The sequence below is a fragment of the Mustelus asterias genome, unplaced genomic scaffold, assembly GCF_964213995.1.
Source record: "Mustelus asterias unplaced genomic scaffold, sMusAst1.hap1.1 HAP1_SCAFFOLD_1352, whole genome shotgun sequence".
NCBI lineage: Eukaryota > Metazoa > Chordata > Chondrichthyes > Carcharhiniformes > Triakidae > Mustelus > Mustelus asterias.
Window position 1 is genome coordinate 36,917 of NW_027591297.1, and position 19,711 is coordinate 56,627.

The window sequence follows — 19,711 nt, forward strand, 5'->3', positions numbered from 1 at the left end:
TGTATAAGGAGTGTAGTAGGGGGCTGAGAACACAATTTTGTGGGGCACCGGTGTTAAGGATGATCATGGAGGAGGTGTTGTTGTCTATCCTTATTGATTGTGGTCTGTGAGTTAGGAAGTTCAGGATCCAGTCTCAGAGGGAGGTGCCGAGGCCCAGGCCACGGAGTTTGGAGATGAGTTTTGTGGGGATAATGGTGTTGAAGGCTGAACTGTAGTCAATAAATAGGAATCTGACAGAGGTGTCTTTGTTATCTAGATGTTCCAGGGTTGAGTGCAGGACCAGGGAGATGGTGTCTGCTGTGGACCTGTTGCAGCGGTAGGCAAACTGTAGTAGATCCAGGTAGTCCAGGAGGCTGGAATTGATTCGTGCCGTGACTAGCCTTTTGAAGCACTTCATAATGATGGATGTCAGAGCCACTGGCCGATAGTACCTGTCCTGGGAATGTTTGATGGGGACAGTGTAGAGGGAGGACTTTATTCTGTTTCCTCTCTGTGCTGTACCTGTCCTGGAAGTGTTTGATGGGGATGGTGTAAAGGGAGCTTTACTCTGTATCTGACCCAGTGCTGTATCTGTTCTGGGAGTGTTTGATGGTTACAGTGTAGACAGAGCTTTACTCTGTATCTAACCCAGAGCTGTACCTGTTCTGGAAGTTTTTGATTGGAGGTAGTGGTTGGAATTCTCTGACCTTGCCCATGGCTGGGATTCTCCAGTCCCACTGCAGTGAACAGAATTTTGGCTGAGTGCTAAATTCTCCATTCTCACTGGAGGCAGTTGTGGGGCTTTGATAGACATCGGAGCACAGCCTTCATTGTCACAGGATACTGCAAAGCCTATGGGGTGTGGCAACATCCCAGCAATTGTACTAAAGATTTGTGCTCCAGAAATAACCACACCCCCAGCCAAGCTGTTCCAGTACAGCTACAACACTGGCATCTACCAGCAATGTGGAAAATTGCCCAGGTATGTCCGATACACAAGAAACAGGAGAAATCTACCACCTGATCAGTCTACTCTCAATCATCAATAAAGTGATGGAGGGGTAATCAACAGTGCAATCAAGTAGCATTTGTTGAGCAAGAACCTGCTCAGTGACACCCAGTTTGGGTTTCACCAGGGTCACTCAGCTTCTGACCTTATTTCAGCCTTGGTTGAAACAAAAGAGCTGAATTTCAGAGGTGATGTGAGAGTGACTGCCCTTGACATCAAGGCACCATTTGACCAAATGGGGCATCAAGGAGCTCGAGAAAACTGCAGTCATTGAAATCAGGTGGAAAACCCTCTGATGGTTGGAGTCATACCTGGTACAAAGGAAGATGGTTGTGATTGTTGGAGGTCAATCATCTCAGCTCCAGGGCATCATTGGAGGAGTTCCTCAGGGTAGTGTCCTAGGCCCAACATCTTCAGCTACTTCCTCAATTCCCTTCCTTCTATCATAAGGTCAGAAATGGGGATATTCATTGATGATTGCACAGTGTTCAGCATCCTTCGCTACTCCTCAGATACTGAAGCAGTCCATGCCCAAATGCAGCAAGACCAGGACCATGTGCAGGTTTGGGCTGATAAGTGGCAAGTAACATTCATGCCACACCAATGTCAAACAATGGCCATCTCCAACAAGAGAATCTAACTAGCCCTTGTCATGCCCATTGCTGAATCTCCACAATCAATATCCTGGGGGTTACCATTAACCAGAAACTGAACTGGATCAGACATACAAATACTGTGGCTACAAGAGCAAATCAGAGGTTGGGAATCCTGTGGCAAGTTACTCACTTCCTGACTCCCCAAAGCCTGTCCACCATCTGCAAGGCACAAGTCAGGGATGTGAGGAAATATTCTTTGCTTGCCTGGATGTGTGCAGCTCTGACTCTCGAGAAGCTTGACACCATCCAGGATAAAGCAGCCTGCTTGATTGTCATCCAATCCACAACATTCAGACCCTCCACCACCGATGCACAGTAGCAAATGTGCACTATATACACTGCAGCACTTCACCAAGGCTCTTTGATTATATTTTCCAGATCTGCAACCTCTACCATCTAGAAGAACAAGGGCAACAGATGCATGGCGACACCACCAACTGCAAGTTATCCTTTAAACCACACACTATCCTGACTTAGCTATATCACCCTTCTTCCACCATTGGGTCAAAACTCTTGAGCTCCCTTCCAAGGAGTCCTATGGGAGTACCTACACCACATGGACTGCAGCAGCTTCAGAAGGTGGCTCTCCAACACCTTCAGAAGGGCAATGATGCATTGACAAAAAATGTTGGCGTAGCCAGTGAAACACACATTCCTTAAAATTTTTAAAAAATCTTTGAACCTTCTCTGCCCTGGTGAATACTGCTTCTCATTGTAACTCAACCATTTCAGCCCTGGAACCTTACCAAGGAATCCTCATTGATATCTGTAATATTCATTGTACACCAACAGCCCTGCCCTCCTCCCTCCTCCCTCCAACTGAAACCCCCTCTAATTTCCCCATTCCCTCCCAATAACTCTCTTCCCATGTCAATGGGGTTTTGCGACATGATGTGCGATTTCTGAGGGCAAGTTTGACAGTATTTTTCTGCAATTTGCAGCGCTGCCATAGAGTCAAATGCCGGGCAGATCTTTTCCGAGCATCTCAATGCCCCATTTTGGAAAGAGAAAGGAATTGGGATGTGGGTCACAGAGCGGGTGTGGGGGCTACTGCAATGGGTTGAAGGGTTATGAGGAAGGGGCAGGAGAGTGGAGTTGAGGTCAAGACGAGATCAGTCATGATCGTATTGAATGGTGGACAGGCTTGAGGGGCTGAATTGTCTCCTCCTGCTCCTATTTCGTATGTTTTTACCTCATCCGAACTCTAACTTTACTCGAAGCCCCACTCTAACCCCAATCCTCACTCTCATCCCAACCTCCAACCTTCCTAACTCCAAACCCAATTCCCACTCTCATCCCAGACTTCTAACTCTCCCCACCCAGACCTGATCCTTGCCTTCATTCTAGACTTCAGACACCCACCCCCCCCACCCTGATCCTCCCCGCATCCCACCCTCTTCCACTGTAACTCCCACCCTGATCCCCCACACTCCACCCCCCCCCAACTGCAATCTCCACCCTGATCCCCCCCTGTACTCCACCCCCTCTCACTGTAACCCCCTCCCCCCCACCCTGATTCCTCCCCTCTCACAACCTCACCCCCACCCAGACCAACCTTCACTTCAGGCCATGTGTGACGCCATCAGTTAGGGCTGGACTCCTGCTGAAGTTCCCACAGGTTTCTATCCAGACTGATCCTGTCCTTAGCCCTTTGACCTCAGCCCACAGGCTCTCATCACATCGGCTTTTGTTCTGAAAATTCTTCAGTTTGGGATGTGACCAACCTCAGCAATGGCTCTTTATCCAAGGCAGTTGAAGCAGAAATCTGACAGCTTTCATTATTTCTTTTTCCCTCTCCCTCATTATCAGGTTTTGCAAAAACAGCTCATTGAAAACTTCAGTGGCTGCGACTTGTACCAGCAGCCCTGACATCCCCCCTCCCCCATCCCGATCAACCCCCAGAACCCAACCTCACATTGCCTGATCTCCCTCAGCTCCACCCCAATCTATCCACCCCCCCCCCCCCCCCCATTACCCATTATCTATCACACAGGGCGGTACTGAGGAAGGGTCTGGTTTAGGGGGTAACAGCAGGCTTCACATTCAGTGAGAGTCTGCAGCGCAGAGCCGTGGGAGGGTGGAGCAGTTACCGAGACAACAACTCAGTGTGACTGACTGATTGGCCAGACCTCTCATACATCACCCCCACCGACTCCCACTCGTCCACGTAAGCAACCCATATGGTATCCTCAGCAGGAGCAGGACAAGAGTCGAGTTTCTGTGTCAGCCTCTGAATCACAAGGTTCTGGGTTCAAATCCCAGTCTAGGCATCAAGCACAAACGTAAAGGCTGACACTCCAGTGCAGTACTGAGGGAGTGCTGCACTGTCAATGGTGTTTTCTTTCAGATGAGACTTTAAACGGAGGCTCCATCTGCCTGTCCGTGCGAAAGATCTCACAACTCTATTTTGAGGAAGAGCAGGGGAGTTATTCCCAATGACCTGGCCAATATCTATCCCTCAATCAACATCACTAAAACAGATTATCTGGGCATTATCACATTGCTCTTTGTGGGAGTTTGCTGTATACAAATTGGCTGCTATGTTCTAACATTCCTACATTCTAACTGTGACCACACTTCAATAATACGGAGATGCTGGCGTCGAGCTGGGGTGGGCACAGTAAGAAGTCTCACAACACTAGGTTAAAGTCCAACAGATTTATGTGGAATCACGAGCTTTCGGGGTGCTGCTCCTTCATCACCTGATGGCGCTCTGAAAGCTCGTGATTCCAAATAAACCAGTTGGACTTTAACCTGGTGTTGTGAGACTACTTACTGTACACTTCAATAAATATTTCATTGGCTGTAAACTGCTTTGAGTCATCTGGTGATGAAAACAGCTGTATAAATACAGATCTTTCTTTCTTTTTAATACTTCAGTTCTCATCCAGAGACTGATGGACTGAATCCTTCAATCTGGGATAAAAGCTAAATACTGTGATGCTGGAAATCAGAAATAAAACAGAAAATGCTGGGGAAACTCAGCAGGTCTGGCAGCATCTGTGGAGAAAGAAACAAGAGTTTCTCATGGTCATAGAGTCCCTACAGTGCAGAACGCCATTCAACCTATCACGCCTACACTGACAACAATCCCACCCAGGCACCTATCCCCATAACTCCATGTGTATCATAGAATCATAGAAACCCTACAGTACAGAAAGAGGCCATTTGGCCCATCGAGTCTGTACCAACCACAATCCCACCCAGGCCCTACCCCCATATCCCTACATATTTACCCACTAATTCCTCTAAGCTGCACATCTCAGGACACTAAGGGGCAACTTTTAGCATGGCCAATCAATCTAACCTGCACATCTTTGGACTGTGGGAGGAAACCGGAGCACGCGGAGGAAACCCACGCAGACACGAGGAGAATGTGCAAACTCCACACAGACAGTGACCCAAGCCGGGAATTGAACCCAGGTCGCTGGAGCTGTGAAGCAGCAGTGCTAACCACTGTGCCGCCCGTATTTACCGTAATAATCCCTCTGACACTAAGGCGCAATTTAGCATGGCCAATCAACCTAATCCGCACATCTTGAGAGTGTGGAAGGAAACTGGAGCACCTGGCGCTCTGAGGTAGCTGTACCAGCCACTGTACTGTCAGGTCCTGCATATCTTCCACTTACCATGACCACCAAGTCAGGGGCTCAACTCTGGTTCAATGAAGAGTGCAGGAGGGCATGCTAGGAGCAGCACCAGGCAGACCTAAAAATGAGATATCAACCTGGTGAAGCTACAACACAGGACTACATGTGTGCCAAACAGCATAAGCAGCAAGTAATAGACAGAGCTACACAATTCCACAACCAACGGATCGGATCTAAGCTCTGCAGTCCTGCTACATCCAGTTGTGAATGGTGGTGGACAATTAAATGATTCACTGGAGGGGGAGGCTGCACAAATATCCCCATCCTCAATGATGGAGGAGCCCACCACATCAGTGCAAAAGATAAGACTGAAGCATTCGCCGTAACCTTCAGCCAGAAGTGCAGAGAGAATGATCCATCTTGGCCTCCTCCAGCGGTGCCCAGCTGAATCTTCAATCCATTTGATTTACTCTACATGATATCAAGAAACAGCTGAAGGCACTGGATACCGCAAAGGCTCTGGGCCCTGAGAATATTCTGGCAATATTACTGAAGTCTTGTGCTCCAGAACTTGCCATGCCCCTAGCCAAGCTGTTCCAGTTCAGCAACAACACTGGCATCTACCCAGCAATGTGGAAAATGGCCCAGTTATGTCCTGTACACAAGAAACAGGACAAATTCAAACCAGTCAATTACTGCCCCATCAGTCTACTCTCGATCATCAGTGAAGTGATGGAAGGGGTCGTCAAGTAGCACATACTCAACAATAACCTGCTCATGGACGCGCAGTTTGGGTTTTGCCAGGGTCACTCAGCTCCTGACCTCATTACAGCCTTGGTTCAAACACGGACAAGAGAGCTGAATGTCAGAGGTGAAGGCGAGTGATAGCCCTTGACATCAATATGCCATTTGACGGAGTGTGGCACTAAGAAGCCCCAGCAAAACTGGAGTCAGTGGGAATCAGGAGAAAACCGAATTGGTTGGAGTCATACCTGGCACAAAGGAAGATGGTTGCAGTTGTTGGAAGTCAATCATCTCAGTTCCAGGACATCACTGTAGGACTTCCTCAGGGTAGTGTCCCAGGCCAAACCATCTTCAGTTGCTTCATCAATTACCTTCCTTCCATCATAAGGTCAGAAGTGGGGATGTTCGTCGATGATTGCACAGTTTTCAGCACGCTTCATGACTCTTCAGATACTGAAGCAGTCCATGTCCAAATGCAGCAAGACCTGGACAACCTAGCTTGGGCTAACAAGTGGCAAGTAACATTCGCACCATACAAGTGCCAAGCAATTACCATCTCCGACAAGAGAGAATGTTAATCATCGCCCCTTGACATTCAATGGCATTTTGGCAGGCCAGTGGTCGGGAATCCTGCAGCGACTAACTCACCTCCTAACTCCCCAAAGCCTGTCCAGCATCGAGGCACAAATCAGGAATATGATGGAATATCCTGCATTTGCCTGGATGAGTGCAGCTCCAACAACACTCAAGAAGCATGACACCATCCAGGACAAAACAGCCCGCTTGATTGACACCCCATCTACCAAATTAAACATTCCTTCTCTCCATCACTGATGAACAGTGGCAGCAGTGCACTATCTACAGGATGCACTGTAGGAACTCACCAAGGTTCCTTAGGCAGCACCTTCCAAACCCGTAACCTCTGCCATCAAGAAGGACAAGGGCAGCAGATGCATGGGAACACCTCCACCTGGAGGTTCTCCTCCAAGTCACTCGCCTTCCTGACTTGAAAACTTGCTGCCATTTCTTCATTGTCATTGGGTCAAAATTCCTGAACTCCTTCCCTAACAGCACAGTGGGTATACCTACACCTCTGGGACTGCAGTGGTTCAAGAAGGCATCTCAGCATATCCTTCTGAAGGGCAGTTAGGGATAGGAAATATATGCTGGCCTAGCTAACGATGCCCACATCCTATAAATGAATTAAAAAAAGATAATGTTTTGAGTCTGAATGAGTCTTCTTCGGAAGATGTCGTTCGTATTAGACTCAGGAGTGTGAGGGAGTGAATGAAGGTGGGATGGAGAGAAACAAACAGCTATGTGAGTCAGCAAGACACCAATGTCCCGTGGGATTGGTATTTCACCATAAGGGTCTGCCATAACCTCGCTGTAGTCTCTATGACTTTGTGCTCATGTTTGGGTCTGTGTGAGGCCCAGGTTTTGAAATTTCCTCTGCTGCTATGTCTCCCGGGTGGCTTAAAGGGGCAGGGTCTGCAAGATTGGCGAGTCATTTCTGTGGCTGTGGTCACAGCCCTGACCATTAAACATGTTGAGCACAGACCAAAGATTTTGAAAGGAACCTGGACTGAATTGATCAGAACTGGCAGTAAGCACAGGGTTACACCTGTGAAAGAAAGAGAAAGAGAGAAAGACAGAAAGACAGACAGACAGACAGACAGACACACACACACACACATTCATATGGACACAAGAAGCAGCACAGATACAGACATATTCACGCGTGCTTACCATACAAACAAGGCCAACACCCATGAACATGGACATAAACACGTGTACACAAACACAGAAGCATCCACAAAACACACCCATGCTCACAGAAACACACGCCTGATTCATGGACACACTCACAAGACTGCATTCTGTCACCAATGCATAAATGTATGTTCACCTGGACACACGCACACGGATACAAACATGGGCACACCCCCACATTTACTCTTAAACCCTTGTACACAAACATATGTGTGTGCTGACACGAACATACACACAAACACACAGGCACCCTGGACGGTGTCGCTATATTCTAACATGTTCTGTCTCGTTCTCACTCATATGGTAATGGGCAGAATGCACAAGGAAACAAGCTGAAAACTATTAAATCCAAGGAGACTTTTAGCCGACATGCTGATCCTTGCCTCGAGGAGTTAACTGAAAATCTGTTAGAAATCTTCCCAGTGTAGTGCTGCTTACTATGTCGATGCTGTGAGGATCAAGTTACGGAGCTCCAGAGACCTGGCTGGTCCTTTGCCAAGTTTGAATGTAGAACCTCAGGCAGTGGCCCTTCCCTTGATCCATGTGCCCCACAAAACATCCTTTCAATATTTACAGCAGCCCTCACGTTTATCCGTTTCAGCTTCAGCTCACTGACACACTGTGTTCTCTTAAAGGGAGGGAGGGTGGATGGGTATGGGGGGCGGGTGGCGCTAGAGGACTAACCGGCACAATACAGTGTTGTCATGATTGAAGGAATGATTCCCACTGACTGGGCCACCACACCTGGCCTCAATGCCCCAGGATAGCAGCAGCCAAAGTTCCTGATGACCACCAGAGCCCTCCACTGGGAAAGGAGTGTACATTCTCTCCCCCCCCCACCCCCCCCTCCAGTGTGTGTAGGTCTATAGCTTGTAGTCACGGCACTGCCATTTCCCTAGGGCATTCATGTCCAGCAGGATATGGAGGTTGCACAGTGTGCAGCACCATTCACGACTCCTCAGATACTGAAGCAGTCCATGTCCAAATGCAGCAAGACCTGGACAACCTGGCTTGTGGCATGTAACATTTGCACCACACAAGTGCCATGCAATTACCATCTCCAACAAGAGAGAATCTAACCATTGTCCCTTGACATTCAATGGCAGTGCCTAAAGTTTGGATCCCTGTGTCTTGGAAGGGAGAGTATGGTCCCTGAGGTGGTGACTGGGAAGAATGTGGCGCACATTGGATGTAAACCCGGAGGCTGTGTTAGGGAATCCGCTTCTGCTCTAGAAAACCATGCATGGTTTTAGAGCATCTAACATTCACTCAGTGGATCGAATTGCAGGCAATGCAGCTTCAGGATGGAGAACTGTCATGGGTCATAAGATTGGCAACTCCTAACCCAGCGTGAATTTAAAATCAGAAGCACATTAGCAGGTTGAAACCATCGCGGTACTCACTGTACACACACATGTTCGACAGCCGTCTGGTGAAGTGAATGTCTCCCCATGATCTAAGATGGCTCCATCCAGTTCACACCCTGAGAGAAAAGAGATAGAAATTCAATCATGCTCACTGGGCTTGCGCTCACGGATCCACATCAACACCTGACTCCTACTGGCTCACACAAGAGGTGAGGGTTACCGCATTCAGCTTTATTGGGAATAACCACAAGTTCCAGAGAGCAGGAACACATCAAGTTTCAAAAATATTTCTGAGAAGACAAGGCAAGAGTCAGCGATCAGATGGTACAGAGTGTAGGTTTTTCAAAGGGTATAGACAGGAGACATGTGGCATGTGGGGGAGGGGGTCTGGAATTAGGAGAGTGGATCTGTGGGGAAGAGGATGTAAGAAATTTCACAGTTTGAAGTCCAGGGCGAGAATGAGATTTAACAGGAGAAAGGGAGAGGAGTCTAGATTTGAACACCTTCTCCCCCAAAGCTAACACAATCTCAGTTGGATTCATTGTCACTCTCACCTGGGCAGCCAGGACAACACTGACCAGACTTTTGGACGGGGTGTGAACACAATGGAGCCTGACACCACAGGGGGGCACATCTCACTAGGCTATTCTGTAATTTAACAAGAAGCAGAGTTGAAAATTTGTAAGTAAATTATGCTCATTAAAAATTAATTACGTATAAAAGAATAATGAATTTGTGAGGAAATCAAATTGTGAGGGTCCCAGTGTCAAAGTCTCTGGGTTCAGGTGTCAAACAACCAGACCCTAAATAACCAAAGGTCAAATGTGCCTCAAACAATGCAGTTCAAATGGCCAAGGGCCAAGTTACTGGAGGTCGAGTTGCCAGTGGCCCTTTCAGTAGATAACCAATCAGCGTTGTTACGATCTCTGTAGAGGCTGATGACTTTAAACAAGAGATTTGAATTCCCAGTGTCTAATTTAAAGGAAGTACACAAAATTTCAAGTGGGCGGCACGATGGTACTGTGGTTAGCACTGCTGCCTCACAGCGCCAGGGACTCAGGTTCGATTCCCAGCTTGGGTCACTGTCTGTGTGGAGTCTGCACGTTCTCCCCATTTCTGCGTGGGTTTCCTTTGGGTGCTCCAATTTCTTCCCACAGTCCGAAAGACGTGTTGGTTAGGTGCATTGGCCATGCTAAATCCTCCCTCAGTGTACCCGAACAGGTGCCGGAGTGTGGCGACCAGGGGATTTTCACAGTAACATCATTGTTAATGTAAGCCTACTCATGACTAATAAATCAACTTTTGGGGCGGCATGGTGGCACAGTGGTCAGCACTGCTGCCTCACAGCGCCAGGGACCTGAGTTCAATTCCGGCCTCAGGTCACTGTCTGTGCAGAGTCTGCACATTCTCCCCACGTCTGCGTGGGTTTCCTCCGGGTGCTCCGGTTTCCTTCCACAGTCCAAAGATGTGCGGGCTACGTTGATTGACCATGCTAAATTAACTCTAGTGTCAGGGGATTAACAGGGTAAATACAAGGAGTTAAGGGAATAGGGCCTGGGTGGGATTGTGGTCAGTGCAGGCTTGATGGGCCAAATGGCCTCTTTCTGCACTGAAGGGATTCTATGATTCTTTGACTTCTATGACTCTTAAGACATTTACTGCAACAAGCTAAAAGCAAGATCAACTAAACACAACTTAGTAGACAATTAATACATTAAACTACAGAAAAGATATCTCTTTATCTTTTTGTAAACCCCACACCACAGTTTTACTTTACGTTCCACTGTTCACAGAATAACAGCTTTTGCAACAGGAACAGAGGATACTGGAAAGACTCAGCAGGTCTGGCAGCACCTGTAAGGTGAGAAATCAGAGTTAATGTTTCGAGTCCTTTCGGGTCTTCGTCAGAATTGAAGGGAGGAGAATTTGTTAAATATTAAAGTGGGAGATTGCAACAAAATGTAGCAACTTTGAGAACAAAAAGTTGCTAAACTCAACACTGAGTCCTGAGGGTTGCACCATGCCCAATTGGAGGATAAGATGCTGCTCCTCCAGCTTGCGCCAGGCTTCACTGGAGCATTGCAGCAGACCAAGGACAGACGTGTGGGCATGAGAGCAAAGTGCTGAGTTAAAATGGCACACATGGCCATGTCAAAAGGTTCCTCTCTCAGCTTTTGGAGCTCACAGAGAACCAACCCTCAACTCTATTCTCTCTGCTGACCACTTCAACTGCAAACAGAAAGAGAAAATGCTGGAAAATCTCAGCAGATCTAGCAGCATCTGTAAGGAGAGAAAAGAGCTGACGTTTCGAGTCCAGGTGACCCTTTGAACTTTGACAAAGGGTCATCTGGACTCGAAACGTAAGTTCTTTTCTCTCCTTACAGATGCTGCCAGACCTGCTGAGATTTTCCAGCATTCTCTCTTTTGGTTTCAGAGCATCCGCAGCAATTTGCTTTTATTACTTCAGCTGCAAACCTTGTCTCTTTATCTATGAGATCTCTGTTTCTCCCTTTCCTGCCCAAAACGCGGAGACTGAAAGTCCATCCTCAGTTAGCACAACTGCCCCTGCCTTTGTTTCCAGGTGTGAACATTTTACACTTTGCTCCTAATAAGCCTGAGCATGGACCTCCCTGTCCCCAACCAACTCAAGGACAGCTTCCTCCCTGCTGCCATCAGACTTTTGAATGGACCTACCTCGTATTAAGTTGATCTTTCTCTACACCCTAGCTATGACTGTAACACTACATTCTGCACTCTCTCCTTTCCTTCGCTATGTACGGTATGCTTTGTCTGTTTAGCGCGCAAGAAACAATACTTTTCACTGTATACTAATACATGTAACAATAATAAATCAAATCAAAATAGGAATCATGCGAGCCAGGCTGTTTAGTAGGCAGAATTCGAAGAATCAAAGTAGATCACATGATGCTCTTTAATACCCCCTTTTACTTTGAAGTAGAGACAGACCCAAAACATAATCATCTTTATAAAACCTTGCATTTATAACAGTGTACACAATCACATTCCAATCTATATTAACAGTACACTTACCACACAAGAACAGTTCATGCATGGGTTCACAGTTGATGAGAAAATGTCTCCATTGACATACTGCTTCCCTTCATATTCACAGCCTGAACCAAATAGAAAACAGAGTGAGTTATAAATACCACAGACAGTACATCGAACCTGTGCTGTACTCTCCCTGGGAGCGTTTGATGGGACAATGTGGGCGGAGTTTTAACTCTCTTAGTTACTTAGTCCAAAAGTACCAAAAACGCTAATTGCACAATGGAGACATTAAACGATAAAGCTCTGGAGTGACCCACTGACTGGATCTGGTGTTCAAGGGGTCACTAAGCTCCTTAACCGAGGGTTGTCAATGTTTGATTCTAGTTAATGCTTAGTAAATAGGGAAACCTTTGGAACATTGCCCACTTTAGCATCTGGGATTAGAGAGAGAGGAAGAATCAGCCTGGGGTCCTGCTTTTGATCAATCCACAGCGTACACAATGTGAACACGAGGTGAGGACTGGATTAGGCCGAGTGAAGAGACTCTAATTTCTCAACACTTACTGTCCAGGCTGGAAGGTGATTAACAGCTCATTGGGAGACCTCACTGCTGCCTAGTATTCACAGAACCCAGAATGGGTCAGGAAGAGAGAACTTTACAAAGACTTGGGGCGGGGGGGGGTTTGAGTTGTGGAGTTTACCTGGACATGACAAGTGATGGTCAGTATCCAGTATAGTGTTACCTGAACACAAGTGACAGGAAGTGTAAAGTTACACAAGGGTGTTGAGTTACCTGTATTCTATGATGGAATGTCTAATGTTACCTGGACGACAGATGGGGCAGCATTCCCCAGCTGGTTTGTACTGGTCCAGACAGGTGAGGTGAGTGCAGGTGACTCCCCGGCACTGGATATTTCCATTCTGCAGAGAGACAAACAACTTAGAATATTTCCATAATTTGTATTTCACCAATAATTGTGCTCTGCAGAATATTCACACTCTGGCATTGGGTAGGTCACAAAAACAAGGTCAATCTCCTGATCAGTGTTCCTCAAGAGGGATGGATTAGAAATGCTCTCAGACTCTTATTTCTTCTTCAACCCTCATCCCCAGGTTAGTTACTCTCATTGTTTCCTGAATGGACGATGCACTTGAGGCCTGGAGAAGAAAGCCTGTGTCCTCAATTACTGCAGGACAACCCAATGTGCTTAACAGGCAATGAAATACTTTTGAATAACTATAGTGTAGGAAACACAGCAGTCAATTTTACTTATTTATTTATTAGTGTCACAAGTAGGCTTACATTAACACAGAAATGAAGTTACTGTGAAGATCCTTTAGTCTCCACACTCTGGCATCTGTTCGGGTACACTGAGAGAGAATTTAGCATGGCCAGTTCACCTAACCTGCGCATCTTTTGGACTGTGGGAGGAAACCGGAGCACCTGGAGGAAACCCACATAGACACGGGGAGAACATGCAGACTCTGCACAGACAGTGACCCAAACCGGTAATGGAACCCAGGTCCCAAGCATTGTGAGGCAGCCCAATTTGCAAACAGCACAATCCCATGTTCATGATTATATATCTGATTATAGTTCAAGGATAAATATTGATCAGAACACTGGGGAGAACTCTCCTACTCTTCTTCCACTAGTGATTGTAGGACCTTTTATCAGAAAGGGCTGCTGGGCCACAGTTTAATATTTCATCTGAAGGATGGTACCGCCAATAATGCAGCAGTCTCTCTGTACTGCCCCTCCCACAGTGCAGTGCTACCTCAACACTGTCCCCTCCCACAGCGCAGCATCCCTCAGGACTGACCCTCCCACAGTGCAGCACTCCCTCAGTACTGCCCATCCAGCAGTGCAGCACCTCCTCAGTACTGCCCCTCTGACAATGCAGCATTCCTTCAGAATTGCCCCTTCAACAATGCAGTACACCCTCAGTACTGCTTCTCCAACAATGCAGCACTCCCTCAGTATTGTCCCTCCGACATGATAATGCCTCAGCACCTACTGCCCATCCCATAGTGCAGTGCCTCTCAGTCCGTCCTCTCTGATAGTTAGATCTCCCTCAGCATTGTCCCTTCAATTGTGTAGTATTCCCTCAGTAAGTGCACTAGTGTGTTCCCTGGATTATTCATTTTAGTGTAGGGACAAGAATGTTACCCACTGAGCGATGGTGATATGGAAGAGGAAGAAAGTATGACATGAATCCCAGATGTGGTTAGACTGAGTGGTTAACGATTGCTCTGTATCTTTGTGTGTTCTGTGAATGGCACAATTCATGAGCTGTTTTGTGCCTCATTCTGTTTAATCCATTGTGTATCCTTCTCTGTAACACACAGCCGTACTGGCCTGCACACCCGTACTGGCCTGCACATCACCCCCCGCCCCCCCACACACACTGCACCCTTTACACCCACCCCCCAACCGTGTCCTGCACACCCTCCACTACTCCCTGTACACACTCACCTTGCACAAGCAGTTGGTGCAATGATCTTGAAAACTCTGGCCATTCTGCAGTTGGCGCCCATTATGCAGGCACCCAGAACATTCGGGGCAGCATTTTCCCTGCGCAGTGATGGGATGCTGGCAGCGAACATTTTTGCATGTCTCCGTCCTGCACTTGACTTCACCGTCCTAATGGGGCGACCAAGACAGCAGCAAATAGAGAACGTTAGAATCCTTTTTAAATGTCCTCTGTCACCTCACACGATTTTCAGTTAAATCTGATATTTGGCCTGTGGTGAGGAGACAGGAGAACAAACCCACAGAATCCCACAATCATCACCAGGTCCCATTTTAACCATTTTTTAAAATCCCCCTGATAAAGTCACCAATTTCCTTTAAAGTGCAGGTTTATTCAACCCTACGGTAAATGACCTCTCACCTCACGCAGACACACAGCAAACATTATTTCTGACACGTCACGGGGAGTATCGTGACCCCTGACCTGGCAGTCAGGAGAGTTATGGTTGTTCACCAAGCACCGAGGCATAGCGTGTGTCACAATCTGCGGCGATGGAGGGTCACCCGACTGAAATGTTTGGCGAACTCTAACGAGGATAAAAACATGTGGGGGTGTGGTGATGTATGTGCTGTCTGTTTGGACTCAGGCCTCCAGCAGAGCAGAATCAGTGAGCTGCTCCTTACAGGAGGAGAGCCAGGCAGTTCCCCTCATTGCTGGCAATGATAAGCACTCGAGTGTGACCACAGCACGGAGTTCTAATTGCTCCTGTACAGAGTGACCCAAAAGTGCAATGGGTTTCCAAGCAGGTCGCTGGTTTTAACACTGCAACAAGAGCTCTGGCAGTTCGTTGCAGGCTGTACACTGAGACTCAGTGGAAAGTCAAGTCTGCATATAGAGGTACACAGCACAGAAACAGGCCCTTCGACCCAACTTGTCCACGCCGACCAGGTTTCCTAAACAGAACTAGTCCCATTTGCCTGCGTTAGGCCCATATCCCTCTAAACCTTTCTCATCCATGTACCTGTCCAAATGTATTTTAAATGTTGTAATTGTACCTGCCTCTACCACCTCCTCTGGCAGCTCATTCCATATGCGCACCACCCTCTGTGTGAAACAGTTGCCCCTAAGGTCCCTTTCAATCCTTTCTCTTTTCACCTTAAACCTATGCTCTCTAATTTTGGACACTCCTACCCTCTGGAAAAGGCCTTGGCTGTTCACCGTATTTATGCCCCTCATGATTTTATAAACCTCTATACGGCCATGCCTCATCCTCCTACACTTCAGGGAAAAACGTCCCAGCCTATCCAACCTCTCCTTATAATTCAAACCTTCCAGTCCCGGTAGCATCCTTGTAAATCTTTTTTGCACCCTTTCCAGTATAATAACATCCTTCCTGTAGCAGGGTGACCAGGATTATACGCAGTACTCCAAATGCGGCCTTACCAATGTCTTGTACAGTTGTAACATTAACGTCCCAAACCCTGTACTCAATGCTCTGACCGATGAAGGCAAGTATGCCAAATGCCTTCTTCACCATCCTGTCTACCTGTGACACCACTTTCAAGGGATTATATACCTGCATCCCTAGGTTTCTCTGTTTGACAACAGTCCCCAGGGCCCTACCATTAACTGTGTAAGTCCTGCCCTGGTTTGTCTTACCAAAATGCAACACCTCACAACAACTGCAGTTGTGTGGGAGTGGAAACTGGCTATTTTTAAATAAACATTTCCCTCTGCTTAGTGTTTCCTTAGTTCCTCAAACTTACAAATCAAAGCATTAGGTTCAAGTGGACCTCACTAAACAGGAGTTGTAAACACTGTGTGAGACAGACTGAGCCAGTCCATTAGCCTCTCTCCTTTCCCCCCGCCTCTGCTCAGATGAGAATGCTGTTGGATGATACAGAGGTGTCCTACCTTACAGGAACAGTGTGTACAAGCATCGAGCTTCCAGCTGTCACCATGAACTCTTCCATCTGCACAGTCTGCAAGACAAACAGACAGAAACATGTTGTACAACCACAGGCCCTAGGATAGTGGGCAACAGCGAGAGACACATTAAAAACACACACAGACAGACACACATCAACAATGTGCATTCATATAGCACCACTAATATGATAAAATGTCACAAGATGCTTCACAGGAGCATTAAAAACTCAACCTGAGACACATAATCAAAAACACAGACAAAGGGAGGGACTCACATACGCAGATCCACATGCACACAGACAGGTGTGTGCAAACCGACCCATACACGGATGGTAGATTTTTGTTAGTCAAGGGAATTAGGAACTACAGAACAAGGCAGGTAACTGGAGTTAAGATATAGATCAGCTCGGATCTCATGGAATTATGGAACAGACTCGAGGGGCTGAATAGCCTTATACTGTCTATCACACACTACAAATGTCAGGCTCCAAAATAGCTCAGTCACCGAGAATTACAAATTATTTGGCATTCGCATGATACATAAAAAGACATCAGTTCCTTTTCCTGCCATATAATAACAACTTATATTTACATTGCAACTTTAACCCAGTAAAATGTCCAGTATGCTTTACTGCAGGACTACCAGACAAAATTTGACATCAAGTGAAAAAAGGGAACATTAGAACATGAGATCAAATGGAACACCCCTCTCCCGCACTCCCAATCTCCTCACTACCTTCACCCGGTGGGTCCACACCCCCCCCCCCCCCCCCCCGCTGCCGTTCCCCCCATTCTCCATAGGATCAAATCTCTCCCCCCTTGGAATTCTCAGTCCGTAGTCCCTCCCTCTTCTCCCCCACCATTTGTCTGAACTCTCACAATCGCTGATAGGAAAGATGGTGAACCCCCATTCTGTGATTCAAGCTGGAAATTCATCTTTGTGTGAGATCTACAGAATGTCTCAGTCAAGTAGAAGACATCCTGGCTATCTGGTGGAGATTGTCCACCAGGTCACTGGTGTGGAGTTAATGAGCTGCGTTTTCCCAATTGGAACTCCACCCTCTCATTATTCAGCTCACGGGTGGAACATCAAACTCTGTGACTGATACAGGCCAATATATCAACCCTAAAGAGGAGACAAGAGTCAGAAAGTTGGGTGGGAGAGATTGGAGAGTTAATGGCTCAAGGGAGGAGATTGTAGCAGAGAGTGACAATATGGTCAGGAGGTAATTAAAAAGAATGGATTGAGGGATATGCTGAGAAGGTGGGTGTGAAGGATGTGATGTGGAATAAGAGAGACCTTGAAAGGCTTGGCCAATGATATAAGTTTAAAGGAAAATCTTAAAGGGGAAGAACGGAGAGGTGGAGGGGTCCAGTAAGGAATTTTCAGAACTTGGGCTGAGGGTGAGACACCAATGATAGTGTGGAAAGAGGAAGGAATGTGCAAAAATCAGACGAATGGAGAGTTTGGCAACAGGATGTAGAACAGGAGGAAGTTACAGAAATAGAGGGAAGGTCATGAGGCAGGGGAATTTATAATGCAGATGTTGGTAAACTGACTGCCAATGTAGGATAACAAGGACTGAAGTGACAGATGATTGGGACTTGGTGTGTGTTCGGATACTGGCAGGTTTGAATGAGTTGAGGGTGAAATTGGGAGTCTGCCCGGGGAGCATTAGAAGAGTAAAGTCTGGAGGTAACAAAGAAATGGATGAGGGTTTCAGCAGCAAATCAGCTGAGGCAGACATATATGATGTTCTTTTTTATTCTTTCACAGAAGGTGAGCATCGCTGGCTAGGCCAACATTTATTGCCTATCCCTAGTTGCCCACGAGAAGGTGGTGCTGAGCTGCCATCTTGAACTGCTGTCCTAATTCTCTAATCCTCGCTCTCAGTTCAATGCAACAAAATATTGCTAGATCCACCAAACCCCCTGCAAGCTCATTCGCTGTCTGCGTAATTAGCTGGGGGCAGTATGAGTGCAACTCCAGCAATTACTAAACACAACAATGAGATCTCCTGCTGCTCTTCACTTACCTCGGGGACACTCTGGGCAGCAAGAACCCTGTCTCTTCACATTGCCCTTACAGCTCAGAGCCTGGCATTGTACCGGGGCACAGGATACATCACCATTCTTCAACAGAACATCAAGCATCTGATCAGGGACTTAATTCACAACCAAGGCAACCTCAAAACACAAACCCCCAAAAACCTCTTTCACCCTCCCCTTCCCCGACGCTGCTAATCTCTCCCCCCCACTCCTGAAAGTGCTGACTCTCTCCCACCCTCCCCTGAAGGTGCTGACTCTCTCTCCCACGCTCCCCTGAAGGTGCTGACTCTCTCTCCCCCCTCTCCTGAAGGTGCTGACTCTCTCCCACCCTCCCCTGAAGGTGCTGACTCTCTCCCACCTCCCCTGAAGGTGCTGACTCTCTCTCCCCCTCCCCTGAAGGTGCTGACTCTCTCCCCCTCCCCTGAAGGTGCTGACTCTCTCTCCCCTCCCCTGAAGGTGCTGACTCTCTCCCCCTCCCCTGAAGGTGCCGACTCTCTCCCACCCTCCCCTGAAGGTGCTGACTCTCCCTCTCCCCTGAAGGTGTAGACTCTCTCTCTCCCATCCTCCCCTAAAGGTGCTGACTCTTTCTCTCCCCCTCCCTTTAAGGTGCTGACTCTCTCTCCCCCTCCCCTGAAGGTGTTGACTCTCTCCCCCTCCCCTGAAGGTGTTGACTCTCTTCTCCCCTCCCCTGAAGGTAGTAACTCTCTCTCTCCCTCCTCTGAAGAGGCATACTCTTTCTCAAGTCTCTTCCCCGTTACTCACCAAACATACACAGGATGTGCAGGTATCGACAATGACTGAATCTCCATTCTGGAAAGTCTGCCCCTTGTAGCTGCAACCTTCAATCAGAAGAAGATAGTTTGTAAATTATTTCAAATTCTCAAGGCCCCAGCCCCAAACCACCTGAACAATATCCATTCATCCATCACTAACCCTGCGTCTTAACTTGGATTAAAATACCAGATAGAAACTTAGAAATAGAAACCACCATTCAGCCCATTGGCTATGATACATTTACAATCAGCCCACAGGCTCCAAGCAGGATCTATCCCCTATCCACATTCTCCACTACAATCATATCCAGCATTAACCCACCCTCCTGGGGCAGCACAGTGGTTGGCATTGCTGC

The 19,711-nt window shown here is 47.4% G+C and overlaps 1 protein-coding gene across 1 annotated transcript in view; it reads right to left on the reverse strand.

Moving 5' to 3' along the window:
* Nucleotides 1–19,711, reverse strand: part of LOC144488175 (uncharacterized) — a gene marked incomplete at its 3' end in the record, with an annotated part of 87,167 nt that overhangs the window by 36,828 nt on the left and 30,628 nt on the right. Inside the window, exons 10-16 of the mRNA XM_078206198.1 lie at nt 19,345–19,421; nt 18,570–18,666; nt 16,519–16,586; nt 12,955–13,051; nt 12,170–12,252; nt 9,673–9,766; nt 9,155–9,234 (exon numbers count right to left, since the gene is read on the reverse strand). Coding sequence (XP_078062324.1) covers nt 9,155–9,234; nt 9,673–9,766; nt 12,170–12,252; nt 12,955–13,051; nt 16,519–16,586; nt 18,570–18,666; nt 19,345–19,421 — 596 coding nt within the window. The remainder of the gene's footprint in view (nt 1–9,154; nt 9,235–9,672; nt 9,767–12,169; nt 12,253–12,954; nt 13,052–16,518; nt 16,587–18,569; nt 18,667–19,344; nt 19,422–19,711) is intronic.